Below are 22775 nucleotides of genomic sequence, written 5' to 3' on the forward strand. Positions count from 1 at the left end.
TTGTTAAACAACCAGCTTCTCCCAGTTAGGATTCCTTCAGTGTTCATCGTTCACGAAGTTTTTACCGGAGCCAAATTATCTGCAGAGGTCTCCTCCTCTCCAAAACAAACAGACGCGGTGATTAAAACCAGTAAAAACACTGAACAAAGTAGAAAAAAAAAAAAAATCAGTGTTTCTCTGATGCTGTCCAGCAGGCACAGTACATCCAGAGGGACTGTGAGTTAAGCCACCGCTAACATTTGCTCAGCTTCTTTCTCTGATAACTTAAAATCCAGATGTGCGATGACGAAAATCCTTCATTCGGTTAAAAGATATAGTTAAAAACCACCAAGATCTAAAAAGTTATTTGTCAAAATGCGGCTTAAAACTGGATAAAAAGTCAATTTATGAAAGCCTCTGACGGACAACCACAACACTGACGCATGCACAAAGGGGATATGACGCCATTGAGAAGTGACCAAATGAAACAGACCATTACCTTAAAATTACGGATTTCTCTGGCTTTGAACACTGTTGGAAACATTTGGGTTAATGTAAGAACACAACTCAGCAATAAAATAACATAGGTCTAGTCGTTTTTAGACATTTTAAAGCAGAAAAGTTACATATCATACCTTTAATTTTAGATTAAGATAATTTAATTTGATATAATAGTCAGTGGAGCTATCTCTCCAATTCCACTGAGCCAGTAAAGATGAGGCACAAGGCTGTACGGGGGTTATTAAACCTAACTGATATCTGTGTGTCACTGCAATGTGAAACTAATGATACCACTGATCATGAGGAGGAAGAGCAGCAGCCCGGCATCGGGAGCCTGACAGATAGGTGGAGCGCGGACGCCCACTTCCACCACTGCAGGGCCTGGAGGGAGACGAGCAGGAGGAGGAGGAGGAGGTGGGGATGATGGAGAGAGGAGAAAAGAGAGGAGGCGGTTTGGGGGGTTCAAACAGCCTGAGTCGACCGGCAAAAAGAGAAAGTGCCGTTTTATGAGGGTCGTTAAAGGAGACGGATCATCGCCTCAAATGACCCTGCACGCCAACCAGCTAATATTAAATCCTGCAATCTGCCGTGGCAGTAACAGAGCCGCTGACAGACGCCCCACCTGTCACGTTGTTTATGTTGGTTTGTAAAACGAAGGCGTGAGTTGCATCCATCCTCTGACCCATCATTTACGCCCTGTTACACTCCAATTGTCCATCAAAATCAATACTGAGCAAGCGGTTTAGTGTGGGCTGTGACACGTTTTGGACGGGGAAGCTGGTGGTGTGTGAACTCACTTACACCCGGTCGGAGGCAGCAGGAGCCAAAATGTTTTTAATGAATTCATTGTAAATCATTATAAATGATGTCGGATATCCATGTTTCATGCAAATAGAGCGTTTCAAGGGAATGAAACATAAATAATACATTTCTGAGAAGATCATTCTGGATTGTAAGGTTGCAGAGTGTACTTTATCATGCTCTTCTTTCTGCATGTAATTCCTTTCATTGAGCATGAGATTTTACTCCGCTATGCCTCTTACAATTCAAAACAACTACTGATTACTGACTGCAAATTCCATGGAAAGACTAAAACCATGTTAGTCTATCCCTCAATACTTTCCAACTTCCATATACACTGTTTGTGGCACAAAGCACCAAGCCCATTTGTTCCAAGCCATAAATCTTTAAAACGGCTCAGAAATAAAAGTGTAAAAAGGCTAAATAATTTCCTAAAACAGCTGGTCAATGTAGTTTTTAGTAAATATTACTTAAACAAGAGGAAATACTACCCTTGTTGGGGACGGTTTTCAACTGTGGATTAATACACATTTGATGCCTTAGTGAGTATTTTTGGCAACAACAACAACGGTGTGTTTGTGGGCAACAAGACAAATACAGAACATCAACAGCCTTATGCTTCTTTTTTTAAATATTTTTTGGGGTATTTTATGCCGCAGCTGGATTCGAACCGCACATGTTGCAATTATATGGCGTGCTACCAGGGCACCCACCAGCCTTATTCTTTAAGAGATAAAAGCATGATTAACATCTCCCAGTTTCCACCCACACAATATCTGATACTCACCTGTTAACCTATCTGACCTCTGGAAAAACCAGCAGCGGGAAACACCATCCCACTCTCCTCCTCATCCACGACTTCTGACATCTGATTCGACTTCTTGGCTTGCGGCTAACCTTTGATGACCTTGTGAACAGTTACCAGTTATTTCAGGATATTTCTAAAGCTTGTTCGGATTTCATCTGTACTGTAGGGTTTCTAAATGATCCAGTGTATGTAGAGCAGGACTTCTATGATCTAACAGCACATTACATCCATTCTGAACTGAATTTGTAGCGATGGCATATTTTGAAAAACCTCTGTCTGAATGTATGTGGTTTGAATTCCCTTCTTTGAAATTCCCAGAGTGTCATTTCAATGTAATTATTTTTTTTGTCTAGGATAATTAATTGGATAATCAATTGACCCTGAATTGAATCGATCAGACCGCTGTCCAATCAGGTTACATTCTTTCAGTCATATGATCCATCTTATATAAAAATACATTAATAAACTGTCAAAGTTCATGCATTCAAGAGAAAAAAAAAAGTTTTAAAAGTTCAGAAATCAGAATTCTGCACACATGAATTTTCTGAATTTGTGAACCCAAAAACAAACAAAATATAAAAACATGTTTTTTAAACTGCACGAACTAGTGACCTTCAAAAAGAAGACCTCAACATTCCAAAAAAAGGGAATTCACAACAACACAAATACAGGTTTCAATGCTATAAATTCCATGGAATCCAATTTAAACATGAAGGATTCACCAGTGGTTAAAATTCACATTTACGTATTCAGTCGTTTAGAACATTGAAATTATTTCAGCCTTTCTTTGCCTCCATAGATAGTGTACAGCTGAGGAGTGACAGGAAACAAGGGGAGAGGGACGGGGAATTACACACCCGAACTGAACGGGGGATGTTGTGACCACAGTATTGACCATGAGGCCACCAGGATGCCCCCATGGTTACTGTTCCTTCTGACTACAGTCAAGTTCCTGGTCTCTTCTGAAAAGTCTGAATTAATGATACGGGACCAAATTTACAATCACAAAGATGTTTTTTCATCACATTCTAGTTTTCTTGTTTACTTTTGCTAGGCACAGGTACTGTAGTGTTGGTAAAATGTTTTGTTGTTCATCCATATCAGAAAATATCCTTATTAATATTGTTATAATGATTTTTGTATCCTCAGGACAAACTACTTAGTCTTTTAATCATGTTGCATAGTGCTTTTTTTTCCTTTTCTGTTATTTTTACATGATTTTGGTTATCTTTTGCAGTTTAACATTTGCGTTTAACGAGTAATAAGTAATATTTCTGTCAAAATACACATAATTCAACTGCTAAAACATCAACAAAAGCAAGCCTGGGTGTTATGATAGCTTTGAAAACTGTCTGTATTATACATATTGAGTTTTATCTTCACACAAATAATCTTTTTGTGAGAGTAAGTATCATCCATGGAAAGAAAAACACTCCTCCAGTGTAATTTACGTAGGTAAATTGCCCATTAGGCCTTGGTGCTCGGTGTGCTATTTGTTATTTTGCCAGTAGATTTTCTTTGAATCCTTGACTTGGCTGAAAGCATATACAGTTCTCTCTCTCTCTTGGTTTGATGGGTTTTGTTCAGCTATCTGGAAAGCTGTCTCCTTGTGTGTATCGGTGCGTGTGTGTGTGTGTGTGTGTGTGTATCTGTGTGCTCTGCAGGTTTGGAGAGTTTGTTTTCAGCTCAAGTGTATTTTCAAAATTGAAAAACACAAAAAAAATGTTCTGCTTTTAAGGAGGCTCCAATGTCCAAACTATCAATTTTGTTTTGAAGATGGAGGCTCCAGCCGTTTCAGATTCAACTTGAAATTGAATATGAATTGAGGTGTCGTGTCCCCTTGCAGGTGCTGCGCTTCGTGCAGGAGTGGAGCAGCCTGCCAGCCATGAAGCAGAAACTGCTCCGACGCAGCGGCCTCCTCTTCCACAGCCCCGCTCTCGGCTTGCAGCAGCTGGCCGCCGCCCAGCGCCCTCATTCCAGCACCAAGAGGTCAGATTCTAGCTGGAAATGTGTTCTTGAAGGAAATATACTACTTTGACTTTCAAAAACTTAGCTGTTAATTAAACTCACTCAGCTTCAGATACTAATCATTAAACCACTCCCCAGCTCAGGGATTGTCTATTCATAGCTTAGCAACCGTAACTATGCGCAGCAGGCTGTAGTAAAAGATGGCATTTGAAGAGTTTTCAGTCTTTTAGCACAATATCACGTATGTAGCCATCACATTCACATTTATGACTCCTTTTACAGGGTTCTTGTTTAATAACAAGTCAGCTGTAACATTAAAAAGTCAGCCGGAGACCATGTTTACAAGCAGGGGCTGACGTTAGCTTTATTAGCTAGCTAGCTACAGCTGATATCATCTGACAGCTAGAGTTATTTCATCTGGCAAAATCCACATTCGCCGGCTATAAATGAGAGGCTGCTTTTGTCTGCCTGTCTGACCTCCAGCACTTCGGTAAATCTGTATTAACAAGGGAACAAAAATATGTCTTCCTCCTATCAGTGAGAAATAAGTGTAAGGTGTGTAAATTTGGAAATGTGGTGAGATGAATTAGTTCCCCAACATTTTGTCAGAATCCAATAGGCGATGTGTGAGATTTCACAGAAAAACGAGCGGATTTGTAAATACTAACTGCCCGAGGCGTCATGGAAGGCTGAATAGTATGTGTGTGTGTGTGTGTGTGTGTGTGTGTGTGTGTGTGTGTGTGTGTGTGTGGGCGTATCAAAGAGTGTCAGCTGAGGCATAAGAGAGGATGGGATGAATGCTGTGTATGTGTACATGTATGTGTGTGGGTTTTTTTTTTTTTTTTTTTGACAAAAGCATTGTTGCTGACACACTAATTACAGCTGGCGTGGATAGAGGCAGGGAGAGTTTGCCAATTACAGGGTAGGCTCGTGTGTGTTTGTGTGTGTGTGTGTGTGTGTTTTTCTGTGTGTTTGTGTGTGTGTGTAAGTGAGAGAGAGTGTTTCTCAACCGGGGGACGTGTTTGGGTGCATGAACCTAATCAAGGTGTGAGTAGGAGGCAATTGGCTCGGCTTGATTTGATACCTGTTTGATTTATTCACTAATCAGAACCAATCAAGCTCCAGCTTCGGCTCAGCGGGGCGATCACGGCTCACCTTCCCTGCACTGAGACGCTCAGTTTTCAACTACTCTAAAACTTAATGCACTTTGCCTTGGTTTCCAACACTGTGGATATTTTCGTCATAAGCCACTCATGGTGATTTACAGTGATTTTAGGGGAGTTAAGAGGATTTTAATCCGGTTTGCATCCTGCCTAAGCACGCCTCATTCCTGAAATTACTGCAAATATTGGCTATAAATGGTTTATTGCTTCTGTAATACGTCGCTGTAATTAAAGGAAAAAAAAATGCACATTTGATTTTTTTTTTTTTTTCATGTATATGCATACTAATTTCTACACACTGGCAGCAAAGCAATACGGTTGCTAGGCAACACATGTAAGTAGAAACACTTAATAAGAGTCAGTTAACAATTCAGTGTTTTCATGAACTTTGCAAAATTAAACTCATCATCTAATCATATACAAAATCAACAAAAGATACTATTTGCCCAGATGAACTGTAACAGATTCATTATAAGAGAAGTGCTAGAAAGAAAAAAAAACAATCACAACTTATACGACTATATTAGATTATGCACAAGACTTGTGAGAAACTGATTTGAAAGAGAACAGTCAAAATTGAAGCAACAAAAGCCGACCATCCTGACTTTTAGCCCCTAGTATGAGCCACTCCCCCAAAATACTGGATTCTACACTTCCCATAATGCAGTTTGCGAGAATATTTATTATTCCTGATGGCTAATAAATGTCCACATCTCTCAAACTCCACACCCCTAGTTTGTCACACAGGGTTTCTGTCGTAAATTTGAAGTCTCGGGCAGAAACTGAGAAATGCTCCTCCAGAGCAACATGAGACATTATACGACCGTTTTCATAGGCTGAGCTGTGCCTTCCGTGACAAGTATACTGAATTTCATGTGCAGTCACTTTAAAATAAAAATCCTTAAGATTTTCATTATATCAAAGCCTTTTTTTGATGCTATTTAAAGCCAGCATTTATTCAGCAATAGCCAGTCAATGTATTTGCTCTCTTTAATTGCCTCTCTTTAAAGTAGTTTTCATTGGTACTGGGGGAGTCCGTCCTTCTCATGCAGAATTCATAAGCAGAGGCATAAAAACATTCATGACTTCAACATAAAAGTGTTGGATGACATTGCTGACTCTCTTTTTGTCTTTTTTATTAAAACAATGTGACTTTTTTTTGGCTGCACCAGTTGCTCTTCTGTTGTATTTGTGACATATTAGCTGCTTTAGCTGTGCTGCTGCCATTGGTCAATACACGTTTTATGTCTAAACTCGTAGACTTGTGTTATTATAACGTGCTTGCTGTTGCCACCAGCAACCACAGGTGTCACCAAATCAACCAGAATTGAAATCTTTAGCATTATAACTTCAAATACAACATGTTTACAGTCCTCGTAATACAGATTTTTTTACATTATATTAACTTAAAGCTGTCAGAACATCTGTCAGGTGGTTAATGGTCACACATACCCTGAAAACAGGAATTTGCTGTTTCTTCCATGCATCTTCTAAGGTGTACCATTGCAGGGCACGCAATTTACAGTAAACCAGCTGGGAATTCCTCACATCTGACACTGAATAGACCATTACTGTAGCAGCCATGTCTCACCCAGGCCAATGAGAGAGAGCAGCAATCAATCAAAGCAGCTTCAGCTGGGCCAGACTGGAGCTGCAGCTCGTTAGTTTGATTTCACACAGCTGAGCAGCGCCTGGCCTCGGTGTTGAACCGCAGGCCGGCCTGGGTGGATCCGGGTCGCTGTCTGTGGCTCTGCAGGTCTGCAGGTATGCTGTCAGCAACCCGCTGCCACCACAGGCCTGCAACAGCACTCCTGCAGCTGTGCATCAGTTGGCCACCAGCAAATAACCATGTCCAAATAGTCTAATAAAAATCATGTGTTTTGTCAGAGCTGCTGCAACCTCCATCACATCTGTGTAACATGATTTACTGTATCCATCACAGCTAGAGAAAGTTACCTTAAAGGCGCTCTGTGGAGTTTTCTTGTAAACAAAGTTATGTTTACATTCATTGTTTCTCACCAACACATACTCCTTGAGGTCTGACAAAGTGTGTTGAGTGCATTTCCTTCCACATAAACATTTGCATTTGTCATTTTTTAATATTTTAAAAAACACCATGTTTACATCCATGTTTGCTAGCTTGCAGACTCCTTCGTAACCGCCTTGCTGAGCGCTTTGCTGCACTTTTTCGTGCTTTACCGCCGTCACTGTCGAGCTATGCAATAGTGTGAAACCTGCAAGAATGTGTATTGCATTGACTGGGTGCCTTTCAAACAAGTGTGTGTGTCCTCATGCAAATGCTCAAGACAAACAAAACAGGGACCCACTCATAAAAACATAATTTCACAGTGCTACTAGTAGCCACACACTCAACAGGGTACCTTTAATGCATCGTATTTAGCATTTTTAGCAGGCTACACCATTTTTCCCCTAGGTATATAGAAAAAAAATATTTTCCATTTGTCTTATGATGGAATAAAAAGGAAGATGTTTAGATCATGACAGAAAATGTAATGCATAAACAGGAAGCAGCAGTCACCTTACTCTACAAAATCAACTGTACTCAATTCCAGCCTGTCCAAGCACCTAGCTGCATAAAAACATGCAAACACACACATCCGCTCTCTCCCAGAAGCGCAGTTGGACCCCAGTTTAGTGTAAGGTATCTTGTTTCATCCAGTCTCTGTTCTGGGACTGTTTGAAGCAAAGGAAGCTCTTCTGTTTGATGGAGACTTACCTTCTTCCTCATCTCCCCTCAGCTTCCAGAGAAACTTCTCCTCTTTGATGTGTTTCCCTCCTCCACTTTCTGCCTCCTGTCATCCATCTTTTCTTCATTTTTTTTTTCCTTCTTTCTGTTTTTCTCCCAAAGAAAGTATTCTGTCCAGATGGAGCTGGTGGAAATGCATAAAAAATGTCAATGCATCGTCTGCAGGGCCAAGTAGAAACACTAAAAGCAGAGTTTAACAGTGGTAACACCTTCCTGTTTAAATAGCAGGGTGTTTCACAAAGGCTAGCATTTCATTACTAATCAGGAAAACAGTGCAATCAGGATAGAAATGCATCATGTAACTATTTCAAGTAGAATTAAATAACCTATTCACATTTAAATTTCTTTTTGTATGGAGGTGCTACAATAAGCCTTTGATAGTCCAATCAGTTGAAGAATATAGATGGTGAATAACCCATTTCAGCTACATATATATATATATATATATATATATATATTTGTTTTTTTATTATGTTTTTTTCTTTCACTGAAATATCTAATTTGGTTTCTGTGCATCTTAATACGAGTGGCATCAACAACCTTTCAGGAAAATGTAAAATGTTTCTAATAATTATACTTAATGAGAGCTTTGGTGCATGTAACCTGACCGCAACATGCCAGATCACTTAATTAATGTTCATGTCATAGAGTTAGATTTAAAGAGACAAAATAGCTTTGTCTAAATGGAACCGCAGGCAATTTTCATTTCAATATTACTTGGCGTTAATTTATTTTTCTACATGTCTTATAGTTCTAGGAGCCGTTCCAATTATTGATTTTTTTTTTTCCAGAGGTGACAGTGCTACTGTTTGTTTCATCATCTAAGTTCAAGAATTGACATAGCTGTCAAAATAAATGTTTGGAAAGCATGTTAATTATTGATCCACATAACAATTAGTGAACGGCTTCATCACTTGAGTTGATCGTCTGTGAAACTACTGCACCACACTATGGCTGCCCCCTGTCTCTCCATCCATCTTTTTGTACCTCACCCTCTTTTTTTTTAAAGCCACAGCTTTGCTCATGATCTGCTCCCATAGCAAAGTCATTGCTCCTGGCCAAGAAATAGTTCCAGCACACAACCCCAGTAAAACCACAACTTGTAATTTTTTTCTACTTGCTTCTGTTTTTTTGTACATGGAAGAGAAACATAAGCTAAGCTTATCGCTCCTAGCTGTAACTTCAGACATTACAGTTGTATTGATCTCCTCATCTAACTGTCGGCAAAAAAGCGAATAAGAGTATTTCCCAAAATGTCAAACTATTCCTTTAATGACATTATTGTTCAAGTCAGAAGACACTGGTTCATGTCTCAGAGTTATTCTGCCAAAGTGTCCTTGAGCAGGACACAGAGTCCATTACAATAGCAGCACCGAAGTCTGGCCTTTGACCTCTCTGTAGAGGACCAAAGAGAGAAGATAATTGCTCTATGGGGGCTGTTAGAGTGTTATTCTCCCTCTGAGGAAAGCCTTAATGTTACCTGGAGACGTTTGGTGATTGGTCACTTTTCCCTCAGGACCACAGGAATTTTCTCCCATCTAGACCACATATGTCACCAATTTTTTTTTCTCCCCAACTCCTCTTCTGCGTTTTGTGTCTGACATCCTGAGGTCATTTTAATCCTGCCCACACTGACATGTAGTGTTTCGACTTGTGCACCTAGCATCTGTAATACAAGGGCCATAAAAACTAGTGGCGGGGCAGATGGATTAGATTAGATGATTGACGATCCCTGTGGGGAAATTAGATTGGTGCAGCAGTGATACTAATAGAATTCAGCAGGGAAAGAGGACAGAGTATAAGCACATAAATAGAATAGAAAATAAGCAATGAAAGGAATGATTTGTGCAGCTAAGCACAGTTTGTTGCCAAGAAAAATATAAAAGTGCATCCAGCATTGCACTGAGGCGTTTTTGTAGAGTGTTGTCAGTACTGTAGGTGGTGGTGTGTGTTACATTTTTGTGGGTGAGTCCCTGGATTACTGCAGTCCTGCCCAGATGACTAAGATTACTGATGTGCTTGATCAACATCAAATTTCCTACTTCACCTGCTAATGCTGTCCAGAGAGAGTTTATGAATCCATCTCCTTGCAGCTACTCCCACATGCTCTCTACATGTGAATCAGCTCTCTTCACCAAGCCTCCTGGTTATATAACATCAACAAATCTACCATTCCCTCACAGCCCTGTTTATCCCATTTTCACAGGTACCTCGGTCGAGACGAGGTGGCCCAGGCCTCCCTGAGTAAGGCCCAGCAGGAGGGCGGCAGCATCAGGCTGGTCACCAAGGAAAACTTCTTCACGAAGAGGAGGTCTGCCTCTTCTCTAACACCACCTGCTTCAGAGAGGTAGGTTAGACGGACAGATATGAGTGGGTGGATGTTCAGGGCAGGAAAGGTTAAGCTTTCCTCAGGTCTCGAAAAGTCTATAATATCTTCTCGGCTCAAAGTTTTACACAACAGATAAATATAAAGCATTATATTTAAAATAAAGTTCTAGATGTAGCTGATGGCTAGGTATTTGTCTGATTTATTACAATTACAAAATCACCACAAACAGTATTTAGTTGAGCTGATCAATCTTGCACACCAGGACAGCTCAAAGATCATGTCCATTCTCGTTTGTGGTTTGCAAAGATGAGGTTTCATCGTGTGTGGTTTGCCTCATCACGTGGCTTCCTCTTTGGGATTTTCATTTTCCTTCCCTCAGCTGTCTCCATGGAGATCCGTATGTGCCTTGTGGGAGAGGCACAAAGGCCCTGCTGAGTGTTTGTACAGTAAATATAGACCATAATACAATCTACTGGCTGAGATGCAACGGCCAGCTCACCCCAGGAGGGAATATCACCATGGAAACCTGCAGCAAGCACACACTCACGTGCTCACATGGACACATATGTGCACAGCAACTGGTGTTACATACAAAATGTCTATAATAGTCCATGTGTCTTAGTAAAAGTGCCGTTTAGGATTTGTGTTTTTGTACACTGTTTTACACCTTGAGGAACTGTGAAAGTATCTCTCTAAGAATGTGAAAAAAAAATGTATCTGACATGCTAACATGACAACATGAAAAGATAATATTATAATGCACCAGACTGTAAGTTTTCTCTAAATAAATGATTAGCAAAAGCTTAAATTGCTGTGTAGCTGACTGGCTAATAGCTAGCATAGCAACATGAAAAGATAATATTATAATGTAGCAGACTATAAGTTTTCTCTAAATAAATGATAAGCAAAAGCTTAAATTGCGGTGTAGCTGACTGGCTAATAGCTAGCATAGCAACATGAAAAGATAATGTTATAATGTAGAAGACTATAAGTTTTCTCTAAATAAATGATTGGCAAAAGCTTAAATGTTTAGCAAGAGCTAACACTTCTGTGTCACTTACACACTAATAGCTAGTATGATATTCATGAAAAGATCATTTGATAATGTAACAAGACTAGTTTTTGCTACAAAATGTTAAGCGAAAGCCTACATTTTGTTTGCAAAAATACAAGTCATCTCTAAAAAAAACTAAAATGCGTAGTAACAACATGAAAAGAGATGTGGTGGGTAGGGCTGGGTACTGTTTTCAAATTTTCAATACTAGTCCTGGTACCAGGGTTGGGGTTACCCAACTTTTGGTAACAATAGTAAAACTACAAATATTTTTTTCATTAGCCTACTTTGGGAAATATATTTTCTACTAAACCCTTATTATCATTCAGCGAAAGAAGTTCTCAGATGTTAAATGTTGCCTAAGCAGAAGCGGCCATACAACACTTTTACCTAAATAAAATAGTCTACAACTTACAGAAATTGTGTTTAAAATCAGGAAATTGATACTTGGTGATATAAACACATTTCGGTGGGTAACAAAACAATACCCTCACAGGTTTTTAGCTTTAATAATACTGATGTTAAGGCTAAGTTTAGCAGGACCTCTCTGACAAAAAACACATTCAGCCTATTAGCCTAAATAAAAATGTGGGGCTAGAATAAATAACGACCTCACATCCCCACAAACTGAGATGCACTAGATTTTCCTAAATGAAACTCTCCGGTGGGGTCGACTCGCTGTCCATGAAAGTAACAACTTTAAAAATAGAATCTTCCTCCTGATCAACAGAAAAAAAAAAAAAAATCGACAGAAAGCTGTAATCACCAGCGTCAGATCTTAATCCTCTCGCGTGCCTTTGGTTTCCTTTGGTATAAAGCATCAGAGATCAGCGGGGTTGTAAACACTAGCAGGCTGTGCGCCGTTTGCTGAAGGCATGTTGCGTGATTTCTGGGGTTTCAAATATGACTTTTCAGAGAGTTACCTCATGCTGCGATGTAGAGCTACCAACATGCTCACTTTCTTTATGCATATATGAATTCTAATTACTTTGAAGCTAAATGTAAAGTACATAGATTAATTTCTTTTAAATCACATTATTGAATTAGAAATATATTTTTTAAACTTCTAGCTTTCTTCGATTGATTGCATTTTTATATTTCTGGGTTACATTTTTTTTCCAAAGTACCATGTTTTCACCTTTCTCAGTTTGGGCACACCAGTAAAAAGTCTATTTCTGTCTCTCTTTCATCCACTAGACCGTGCTGGCACAGCATTTGTCTCTTGGTACTTCCAATTTTTTGGTATCTTCTCAACTTTGAAGCAGCAAGGTTCCTTTTTTTTTTTAAAGGGGTTTCTTCTGCATTTCAATGATTAAATCTCTCTCTGTAGTGCTCTGTCTCTCTGGCTCTTTGTTCCTCTCTGTCTGTGTGAATTGTAAACCATGGGGAAAGAGAATTTAGTCCATCTGTCCCTTCCACTGTGGCTCTAGCACCCTGCTGGGACAACATGGCAAACGCCCAAACTCGCTGTCCTCTGCCAAAAGGACAGGCACGCACATACACACAGATGACATTTTCCACAGCTACATCACCATCATGTATATATACACACAGTATGTACACATTTCACACACACACACCATCCATATGTCCATCAGTTCTGCATCTGCAGCACACAAAGAAAGCACTTTTTTTTTTTTGAATGAATGAATATATGTAGGATTGTGTTTGCTGTTGTGCTGATGTTGAAAGAACTGAGCTCTACATTGAATCAGGCTGTTGGCTTACAGATTGATGTTTCTTACATCGGTCAAGGTAACTTCTCTTTCAGGTTTTGTGCACAAAGGGCTAAAAATCAGTCACAGCTAGTCTACAACTCTTAGGTGGTAACTTAATTTAAAAAAAAATAGATTTCATCCAGAGACTGCATTTTAAGTTTGACACCTCTGACATTAAAAATGATTCTGAATACTGCATTCTTGCTAGGAAATGTATCCCTGCTAGTTCTCATTTGTTTGCATGGTATTCTCATTCAGTGAACTGAACCTTTATTTGGAACAGGCTTTTGTAGCTAATTTATCCTGTTTCACAAGTATATTTTATCATATTTTACCAAGATGTCTCCTTGTTTTCTCATCCGCTCTCTTTTAAATTTTCTGATGATGATTGATGTTAATACAAACTCAACACATCCTCCATGTGTACCTGTTTTGATAAATTTGGGATGTCCAGCACTAATTTCACCATTAGAGTCTTTTTAAAGGGTTACTCCAGTTATCTATTATTGCACTTTGATAAAGTACGGGGACTTGCAAGAGACAGATTTTTAAAAAATAATGGTCAAAATCAAAGCAGCAGAGGATGAGATATCCCGACTTTTAGCGCATGGTGTGACTCAAGCTTCAAAAACACTGGATCCTACATTTCCCATAAAACTCATTACACCTTTCCTGCCTGTTAAATGCTCTCATCTTTTAAACTGTGTGTCTCCTAAAATATATGAAAATTCAAGATAACCCTGGTGCTACAATTTATGAATTTAATCAATTCTATAATTTTATACAATTCTATATTATTCAGTCAACACTTCAAACCCTTTCAGTGCTGACACTTCAACTGCAACTCCCATTTCACATCTCACATGCAAACGTCATCTTATATGAATTTACAATATCTATCAAACACCCAGATGATTTAGGATCCAACTGTCTTGTAAGATTTTGGGTAAGGTAACCAATGGGACAACCTCACTAAGTATTGGTATACTGTTGGTCTGAATTCAAGGTTAAAGGTCAAGATATAAACAGCCAAAGAACCCCTTGTTCCAGTTTCTAAATGTAATCAGTTTGTCTCTCTGTGTGTCTGCAGGCAGGACAAACAGCCCTGTGAGACAGTGGAGGAGCAGCGATCATCAGAGGCTGGCTACCTGCAAGCAGTGGACAGTCGGGGTGTCCCTCTGTGTCTGTCCTGCCAGCAGGCCTGCTCTACCACCGGTGGGGCCTGGGACACCCGATTCTGCAGCCACAGGTTTAGTGACATTAAACATATATGGTTTATATAGGAGCTTCTGCAGCTTTAAATACACAGGAATGATGATAGACAGGGATGAATTTGACATTTCCAAGTTCTTGTTAATATCGCTTGAAAGGTTATTAAAAAAGAAAAATTTAGAAGTTACTGCGTATTCCCTGCTTGGAGCACCAGATGAGGGGTTTACTGTACTGGGACAATGCAGGCAGTCTTCAGTAAGATGTCACTGAGAGAAAAGCATGTTTGAAATAGTTTGTGTAATTGTGCTTGCTTAAACTTCCCAGTACTGGTTGTCCTCTGTGCCAAAGCCCACCCATCTGGCACCTATAATTAAATTATACTCAGAGCTCTAAGAGGCAGAATTTTGAGGTTTTGTGCAAAACAAACTACAAATAACTCTACAGACTTCACCTTGTTGCTTTACTTGATTTGCTTTGTAGAGAGAATACTGTTTGCTGATGGCTAAAATACAATGTTATTCCCATATTTAAACAGCAGCATTTATCATTTCCTATCAGAGTTGTTTCAAGATCCTCAATTTGCCGCATTTGAACACAAATATAAAGAATATTTTCAATGGAAAGAGGAAAAATGCTGATTCCGTCTCTGCAATGGCTTGCTGTCCTTGAGCAAGACGCTGCACAATTTCCCGCTCATGCACACGGTCGCTCTGAATGAAACAACTAAATTCTTGTAACCGAAAAATCATGCTGCCTCCGTGCATCCCTTTAGTCTTCCTGCCCATTTAAGGGTAGAAATTCAATTTCCACAAGTGGTTTTCAAGAGACAAATTAAGGTCATTCAGTCAAGGTGAGATACTTCACTCCTCTATACCTGGATGTTATCAAACTTCAGCACTGTGATTTTCCATGAATGATGTCTATTTTCCTTTCAGCAGAATAAGAACTACAGAAGAAATAAAGTTGATAACCTTCATCTAGTAGCTAAAAGAAAGAAAGCAGAATTAAACCTTGGAATTTCTCACACAACTCATCCGTAATCCTGCTTACAAATGATGCATGACAGCACTTTTGATCTCGTCATCTAATAGTTTTTAATGACATGAATACAACTGATGCTACTTATTAAAATTATTTCAGCTGTTAATGTTTTAAAACCCCATACAGTGTGCATTTTGACAAGGGTGTGGATTTTTTTTTTGAATTTTGGAGGTTCCTCAGCTCCTATAATAAGTCTAATAATAAGCCACAAAAGACCCTCAGATCCTTTGATCTCATTACAGCATATAAACATGCATTCTATTATATCAGGCTTTCAAACCCCCCGTAAAATTGTAAAAATGAATGAATATTTGGTAGTTATGATCAGGACTGTTGGTTAAAAGATTTAAATGACATGAATATACAATATTTTTATGGAAGTTTTTGACACAGGCATTTTTGTCCCTTAATGACATCAGTGCAAGTGAAGCACAAGGGTTAAATGTAAATCTGTAAGATTAATAGATTCCAAACCAGATATTTCCATGTTCTCCCACCCATAGGTGCCAGGAGGAGTTTCAGTTGCGCTCCAGCCAGACGTACATGCGCTCTCGGGTGCTGGAGGCGGAGCAGGGCATCTGTCAGCACTGTGGCCTCCACGCCCACGACCTCTTCCTGAAGGTCCGTGACGCCCCGCCCTCCCAGCGCAAGGAGATGCTGGAGAACACTTGGCTCGCCCAGCTGTCACTCAAACAGGTCGGATACCAGAGCAGAGGAGGCCAATGTTTTTAACTTTTTTTTTTTTTTCTTACAGATATTTCAGTGGAAGCCGGATCTAACAATATATATTTTTCTGTAGTGATGGAGTCTGCAGCAGTTATTGTTAGTCCTGTTTAAATAATAAGCAGCATTAAAAGCAACAACTTCAACTGAGTGGGCTGATGTGCCACAACTTTCTAGTTCCCTCACAAAGCTGGTAATAAACTTACAGGCAACATCAATCTACCATTGGCTGCTAATTAACAGTCAAATAAAAAGTAGCCAAATCATCATTAACGCTTACCACAGGTAAAACATTTACCTTAGTGGCCAGACTATAAAAGAAGGTTATGACTTACTGACATAGCAAAAAAAGTGAAGTGTCAGTTTGAAATCCATGAAGGATAAGTTTTATCCCATCATCACTGTTTATATCTGTTTAAATTAATTTATTTTACCTCCTAACAGATAACAACCAGAACTAAAATCACACAATGGTAATTTTTTCACATCTGTAAAATGCAACACATTGCATTGTGGGATTGTTAGCAGAAAGTACTGTACATGCCATGGACACTACTTTTTTAGTCACTTGTTGGAACTTGTAATGATGCTACATAGTGTGCAGATTTAACACTCAGAATTCGGATACTCAAATAAAATGGCGGACAGGAACGGTGATGCACTATATGGTCAATAGTGATTTTGGACACAGAATAAGGGCCAGTTTATACCAGAGAAAAAATAGTTCCTATGACATGTTGTCCAACCACATCACAAATGAAAAGTGTTTGTAGCTGTGCCAAACAGCATCACTCGAATGCAGAGATCAAAGACGGTTATATAGAGGGGTGAGATGCCATAATCAATTAAACACAGGGAACAGAAAAAAGTGTTGCTTGACACTTCCCTCTCATGTTGAGCACCTGGAGAATTTTGTTACGTCAGGAACACCATCATATTATGTCACGCAATGTGACTGGGTAGTGATAGTAACGTCACCATGGAGACTATTGTAGTTTTCAATGAAATTCCTTATAGATATTTTGGTCAGTAACTTTAGATAACTAAAGGCTAATTAAACAATATCCTTGTTTAATTAGCCTCACTCGGGATGATATAATGTAACTAAACAAGCTGGCTAGAGGATAGCGTCTGGTTGTCATGGAGATGACTGAAATCTATTGTCCAAGCATAAATTGAAAACGCTGTGCGACTCTTTAATTTCTGTTGAGCAACGCTTATCAAAAGAGTTGAGCAGCCTACCATAAATCAGCCTTTAGGCTCTACTTAGGCACACCGGTGCTTTGAGCTAAATGCTAATGTTTACCATGTTTACATCTTAGTTTAGCATGTTATCATGCTAACATTAGGTAATTTACACTAAACACAAGTACAGCTGAGTTGGTTGGGGCTTGTCTTCAGTGATTTAGATGATTTTAGAGGCTTGGGGTTCAGTGGAAATGAGGTTGCCAGCACATAAAAACTTCATTAGACTTACAGAATTGAAAATGCTACAATATACACATTAGCGTTAGTTTCCTGATGCGAGACCAAAAAAATGGCTTTCCTTGTCAGCTATTTAGCTGTGTGTTTGTGTAAGTGCAAAAATAAAAACACTGTGTACTCTCCATTCCACCCACCTACGCACATATGCACACACACACACACACACACACACACACACACACACACACACACACACACTCACAGGTTGATCTGCACTCCAAGGGGCCAGCTCCCAGTAAATGGATTGCTGGGCCCATTGATTTTTTTCCCAGTGCCAGGCCTCGACCAGTAAGCCTGTTTGATTTGGTTGGCTGTTATCCTGCAAAGCCAGCCCCCCCCCCCCCCCCCCCCCTACACACACACACACACACTCACCTCCCACCCCCCCTCCCTTCCCAGCACCGCCGGCAGCAGCATCAGCGCCGATCGATGCACCGAGCTTTAGAGGAAACAAACTCAGCCACATGATAAGACGCCGCAGCGGTGGAGAAGCCTCGAGATTATAGGCTCATTCTTTGGTTCATACTGGGGGTTCTGGCGTGTGTGTGTGTGTGTGTGTGTACACATGTGTATATGGTTCTTTATGTGTACCTTAGGGTCTATTTTGGTCTGAGTGAGTGTGTGTATATGAGAATTTAGGCGTGTGTGGATTGGTATTTTGGTGTGTGGATTGTATTATGTCCTTTAGGTGCCTGTGAGCAGGATTTTGGTGTGTGTAGTGTGTGTAGTAGTAGGGTCTTTTGGTGGAGTAAGGTGCACGGTGTTGGCACGAAAGCAGGTTCAATTGACTTGAATGTGTGTGTATGTGTGATGTGAGCGGGCCTGTTCTTTAAATCTGTTAGGATCAATTCCATCAATTCCTGGCTGCCTTAATGTCAGCAGAGTAGCACTCAAAGCAGGAAAATGGATTTTTGGTCCTGAACTCTTCCCATCAGGCTTCTCTTTCTCTGTTTCTAATTCTCTCAATCATCTTTTGCTCTTCCACTTGCTTGCTCCATATCTTCTCTTAAGTCCTTTCTTTCTTCCTTTATTCTTTTCTCTTTCTCTCTTTTTAAAAAAAAGTAAAACATTGTGTGCAGATGCACACCGGCAATGCCTGGAAGCAAGAGCAAGACCTGGTTCAGTTTCCAGGTAATTGTGTTCCCAGTGTTTCCTCTCTGCTGCACTAGACCTCAGTTAATCTGGTCCTGCAGAGATACACAGGAGCAATCCAGGTCCTGGGAAGGTCCAACTAGTAATTCATTAGCTCTATATGAATGTAAAATCAATATAACAGAGATGTCTCTGTTGCATCTCAATGCTTCAAAATCATCTGCTTCCTTTTACAGCTCCTCCTGTGTGATGACTATAGATTTAATTTGTGAATTAGGAATGATAGGTGTATTTATGATTTATGTCATTATTTTTCCAAATTTATTTAATTTAACATGACTGGTATAGTGCTGAAACATGTGGCCAATAATCAATTAGTCCATCAATGGAAAGTTAATTGACAGCTGTTTTGATAACTAGTTAATGACTTAAGTCATTTATCAAGCAAATATGGCAACAAAAAAAAAATGTTGGTTCCACCTTCTCAAATATGAAGTTTTGTTGCTTTTCTTTGTGTCATAGCATTGAAATTATTTGGGATTTAGACTGTTGGTCAAATAAAACTAGCAATTTAAACTTTTCACTTTTTTCTGGCATTTTATAGACATTTTGAAAACTTTATCGACTAATCAAGAAAAGAACCTGACAGATGAATTAATAAGGAAAATAATCATTAGCTGCAGCCCTAACTGACCTCAGGAAAATAAGACTTAAGAGTCTGCAGCCATGCTAGCAGCCATGCTAGCAGCGCTGTGAGGCTGAGCTAAATGCTAAGTTCGGCGTGTTAGAATGATAACATTTGCACAATATTTATGATACTAGTCTCTAGCTTACTGTATACACACCTTCAGCTAACTACTCTTAAGAGGCAGAAGTTTACCTTGACAACAACGTTATCTGGTTAATTAGTTAAAAAAAAGCTACGACTGACTGCTAATCTTGCATTAAAATTTTGATTTACTAGCTTGTGTTCGATGATAGCATCAGCCCCTAACAATTAAAACATACAGTTAATATTCATAAATAACAACAGTTTGACCAAATAATTGGTAGAAACTCAGGCTTTTGCAGTCTGCAATAATGAATGATAAACAATATGTGAAATCTGGAGTGTTATCCTTTGTCATACAGTAGCTTGGCTAAGAGACTATCCAGGATATTGTTGCTCTCCCATTTTCCATTTTTTTTAATATAAACTGAAGCATTAAAGCCTCTGAAAAATAGTTTCGAATTTTAAATATTTCTTTATTACAGTAAATAATCATTACAAAATGAGCAAAAAACTTAAGTCTAATTTTGGAAAATAACATTCGTAAGTATTATTTATTAAATCCTCAATCATCAGGACTGAGTGTGGTTTGACCAGATTTGAGTGACATGGGCCTGGAAGCACATGCAAACAACCCAACTCATCACATTTTGATTCAAATAATGCTAAATCCTGATTGGTGTATAGAGATGTATGACATCATTTCCTACCCGTTAAAAACCACCAAGAAGAGCTCATATAAAAATGCTATTTCACAAAGCAAAAAGGACGCTTTTTTTAAAAAATCTCAACGCAACGTATTATTCATATAGTTGAAACTTGAAAATAGGGGTTACTAGTTAGCCAGTAACAGCTTGAAAACATAAATATGGAATTCAGTATGTACCCCTCTGTAGCCTGTTATTCCCTGCGGTTTTTTTAACCTAATTTCTTTGTCTTTGTCGGGCAGACTTACAAGTACTCACTGATTTAGTTTCCCTACAGCCTCTCATTATGTAGGTCGACAACATTTTGGTGATTTATACGGTTGTACCTAGGGCATCAGATGGATAATAGAAAGTCAAAGTTCATTGTCATTGATTTTGTCGCAACTATTGTTTACATCACCTGCTCTGATCCTCACAGTCACACGGGCTTATATTAATGTCGGCATTTTAGTACAGAGGCCTGTTTCTGCAGTTTGCTTTCATTATTTCCTGTTGTGGATTTCTGCCATTTATGTGCCTTGCTGTCATGTTTGCTCCTCGAGATATATTTGTTTTCTTCTTCTTTTATTGTCAAGCACATCGCAGAAGTGCCCCCGCGGTGCCAAGATTTGTTTAATATGAATGATTTGGTGTGTGTGTGTGTGTGTGTGTGTGTGCATGTGCGCGTGCTGTGAAATAACAATTTAGGTCAGTGTAGTACTCTGAGAAAGACTGGGCTTTACTAAAGACATCACATCAGTTCAAAAAAATTAACTTTAGCATAGATGGATGGTTTGGGAGGGCAGTGCAATCACGGCTTGTTTTTGGCAATTTAAAGCGATATGAGAAAGCAACCGAGGCTAGTCAGTGTACTTAGAAGCTCACTGTTTCCTTCTCTCTGTGTGTGTCTCTGTGTGTGTGTTCCTAGCTGAATGAGATGATCCGCGCTCCGGTCGAAGGGGATTTCTGGCAGGTCGACCACATCCGGCCCGTCTACAGCGGAGGAGGACAGTGCTCTCTGGACAACCTGCAGACACTCTGCACTGTCTGCCACAAAACCGTACGTGCACACCCCGCATCACTGCACCCGTTGCAACCACAACACCGGCTTTTAGAGCCAAAAGGGGCTTAAGGGGCAAAAGCAATTTGTCTAACATTTAAGGCGACACAGTGGACGGATGTCTCCTTTATCCCTATATAAAAAGAAAGTCATCACTCATGTTGAGGATCATATAAAGTGGCAGTAATGTGATACATGGTCAAACACATTGATCATACCATTCTTCACAAAGCTCTATATTGCCAGTAATAACATCACATGATGTGGCTGTATGTCATATTGATAAATAGCATTTGTTGCTATATATCTGTCTTGGAAAAAAAAATAATTTGGCTTCTTGAGCTTCTTCAGTCAATATTTCATAATCACAGACAATTCACTTCTTAAAAAACAGAACCGATTAGAGAGCAGAGGTTTCAATATAAAATACAGCTTTCATTGTAACCCAAAATGTGCTTTACTGTCACGCCAGCCAGCATTTTTGTCAGAGTGGGTGTCAGTTTGGAAGGAAAACGCTTTACACGTCGAGGTATATAAACTGATGTGGAGAACTGCGCGTTGTGATAAGGGGATCCTCTCACTGTTTATGCCACCGCTCCGACACTTTAATCTAGAGATGCTCAATATATTGATCTCACTTTTCTCTTCAGCGCCCGACTGCAGATTTAACCTCTTACATCATGTTCCATTTTTCTCCACAGAGGACGGCTCAGCAAGCCAAAGAACGGAGCCAGATGAAGAAGAGTGTTGCAGCCTCCAAGGTTGCGTCAGACATCAGCAGATTCTTCGTCAAGAAATGAAATGGAGGTTTAGTGGAGGTTCGGCGCTCGAAATGGCGCTCTTGTTTTGTGAGAGGTGTAAAATGTTCTGAGGTGAACTGTAGCTGGCGAGGTGGGTGAAGATGCATCATGATTCTTCAATGACGCGTTAAATGTCATTCACCCTGACGGATAAGGATAAAAAGGCCAGTTTATCTTTGAATCCTGTAAAGATCCCTACTTTTCTGTGCGATGATATCAGCGGCTTCCTGTTGGAATTCAGGACTCTGACTAACGCTGAACATTTCCCCTTAAAAAACCAGTGAGGACTGCATCAAATGCAAATTTCAGCCAACTCGTCCCCGAACCGTCACGAGTGCGGTAGTTTTGATTTATGAAGGCCCCTTTTTGCTGGAGGCTGAAATGGAGCAGGTTGTTTAGAGGGATGTTGCTATTTTAAGATTTTGCAAACTTAGTGAAAAGTAGCAGGTGAGAGATGAATTGGGGGCTTTGTGATTAAAACTCGACAGAAAACGCAACCAAGTGTCCTCATTGGCGCCCTCAACAAGTGACGCCTTGTAAATCTTTCCTTTTTAGAAGATAAATGGACGTTCTCTAGTGAAATAAAAACCTATTTTCATCTTGTTTCATGTTGTCTTCTTCTGTTCTGGTGCTTTAACCACGGTTTGGACTGTAAATACACCAAGACGTTGGCTGATCTGACAAGCTAGCAAATCGTTTCATCGCCTCAAGTCAGGAACATTATTGTCCATGTCCACGCATCTACCTCCTCTTCAGCTGTGCTTGATGATCTGAACAGAGCTAAAGTCAGTCAAGAGGGCTATGTTTAGAGAGACGGAG

General features: G+C 39.7%; 1 protein-coding gene across 3 annotated transcripts in view; it reads left to right on the plus strand.

Moving 5' to 3' along the window:
* zranb3 (zinc finger, RAN-binding domain containing 3) overlaps positions 1-22559 on the plus strand; it is an 83709-nt gene extending 61150 nt beyond the window's left edge. For all 3 annotated transcript variants that reach the window (XM_044345323.1, XM_044345321.1, XM_044345322.1), the window contains exons 17-22: positions 3936-4078; positions 10194-10334; positions 14179-14337; positions 15845-16037; positions 21025-21156; positions 21858-22559. In XM_044345323.1, the coding sequence (XP_044201258.1) occupies positions 3936-4078; positions 10194-10334; positions 14179-14337; positions 15845-16037; positions 21025-21156; positions 21858-21956 (867 nt within the window). In that variant the 3' untranslated portion in view covers positions 21957-22559. The remainder of the gene's footprint in view (positions 1-3935; positions 4079-10193; positions 10335-14178; positions 14338-15844; positions 16038-21024; positions 21157-21857) is intronic.
* The last annotated feature ends 216 nt before the right edge of the window (positions 22560-22775 follow it).

Source organism: Thunnus albacares, chromosome 24, assembly GCF_914725855.1.
Source record: "Thunnus albacares chromosome 24, fThuAlb1.1, whole genome shotgun sequence".
Lineage (NCBI taxonomy): Eukaryota > Metazoa > Chordata > Actinopteri > Scombriformes > Scombridae > Thunnus > Thunnus albacares.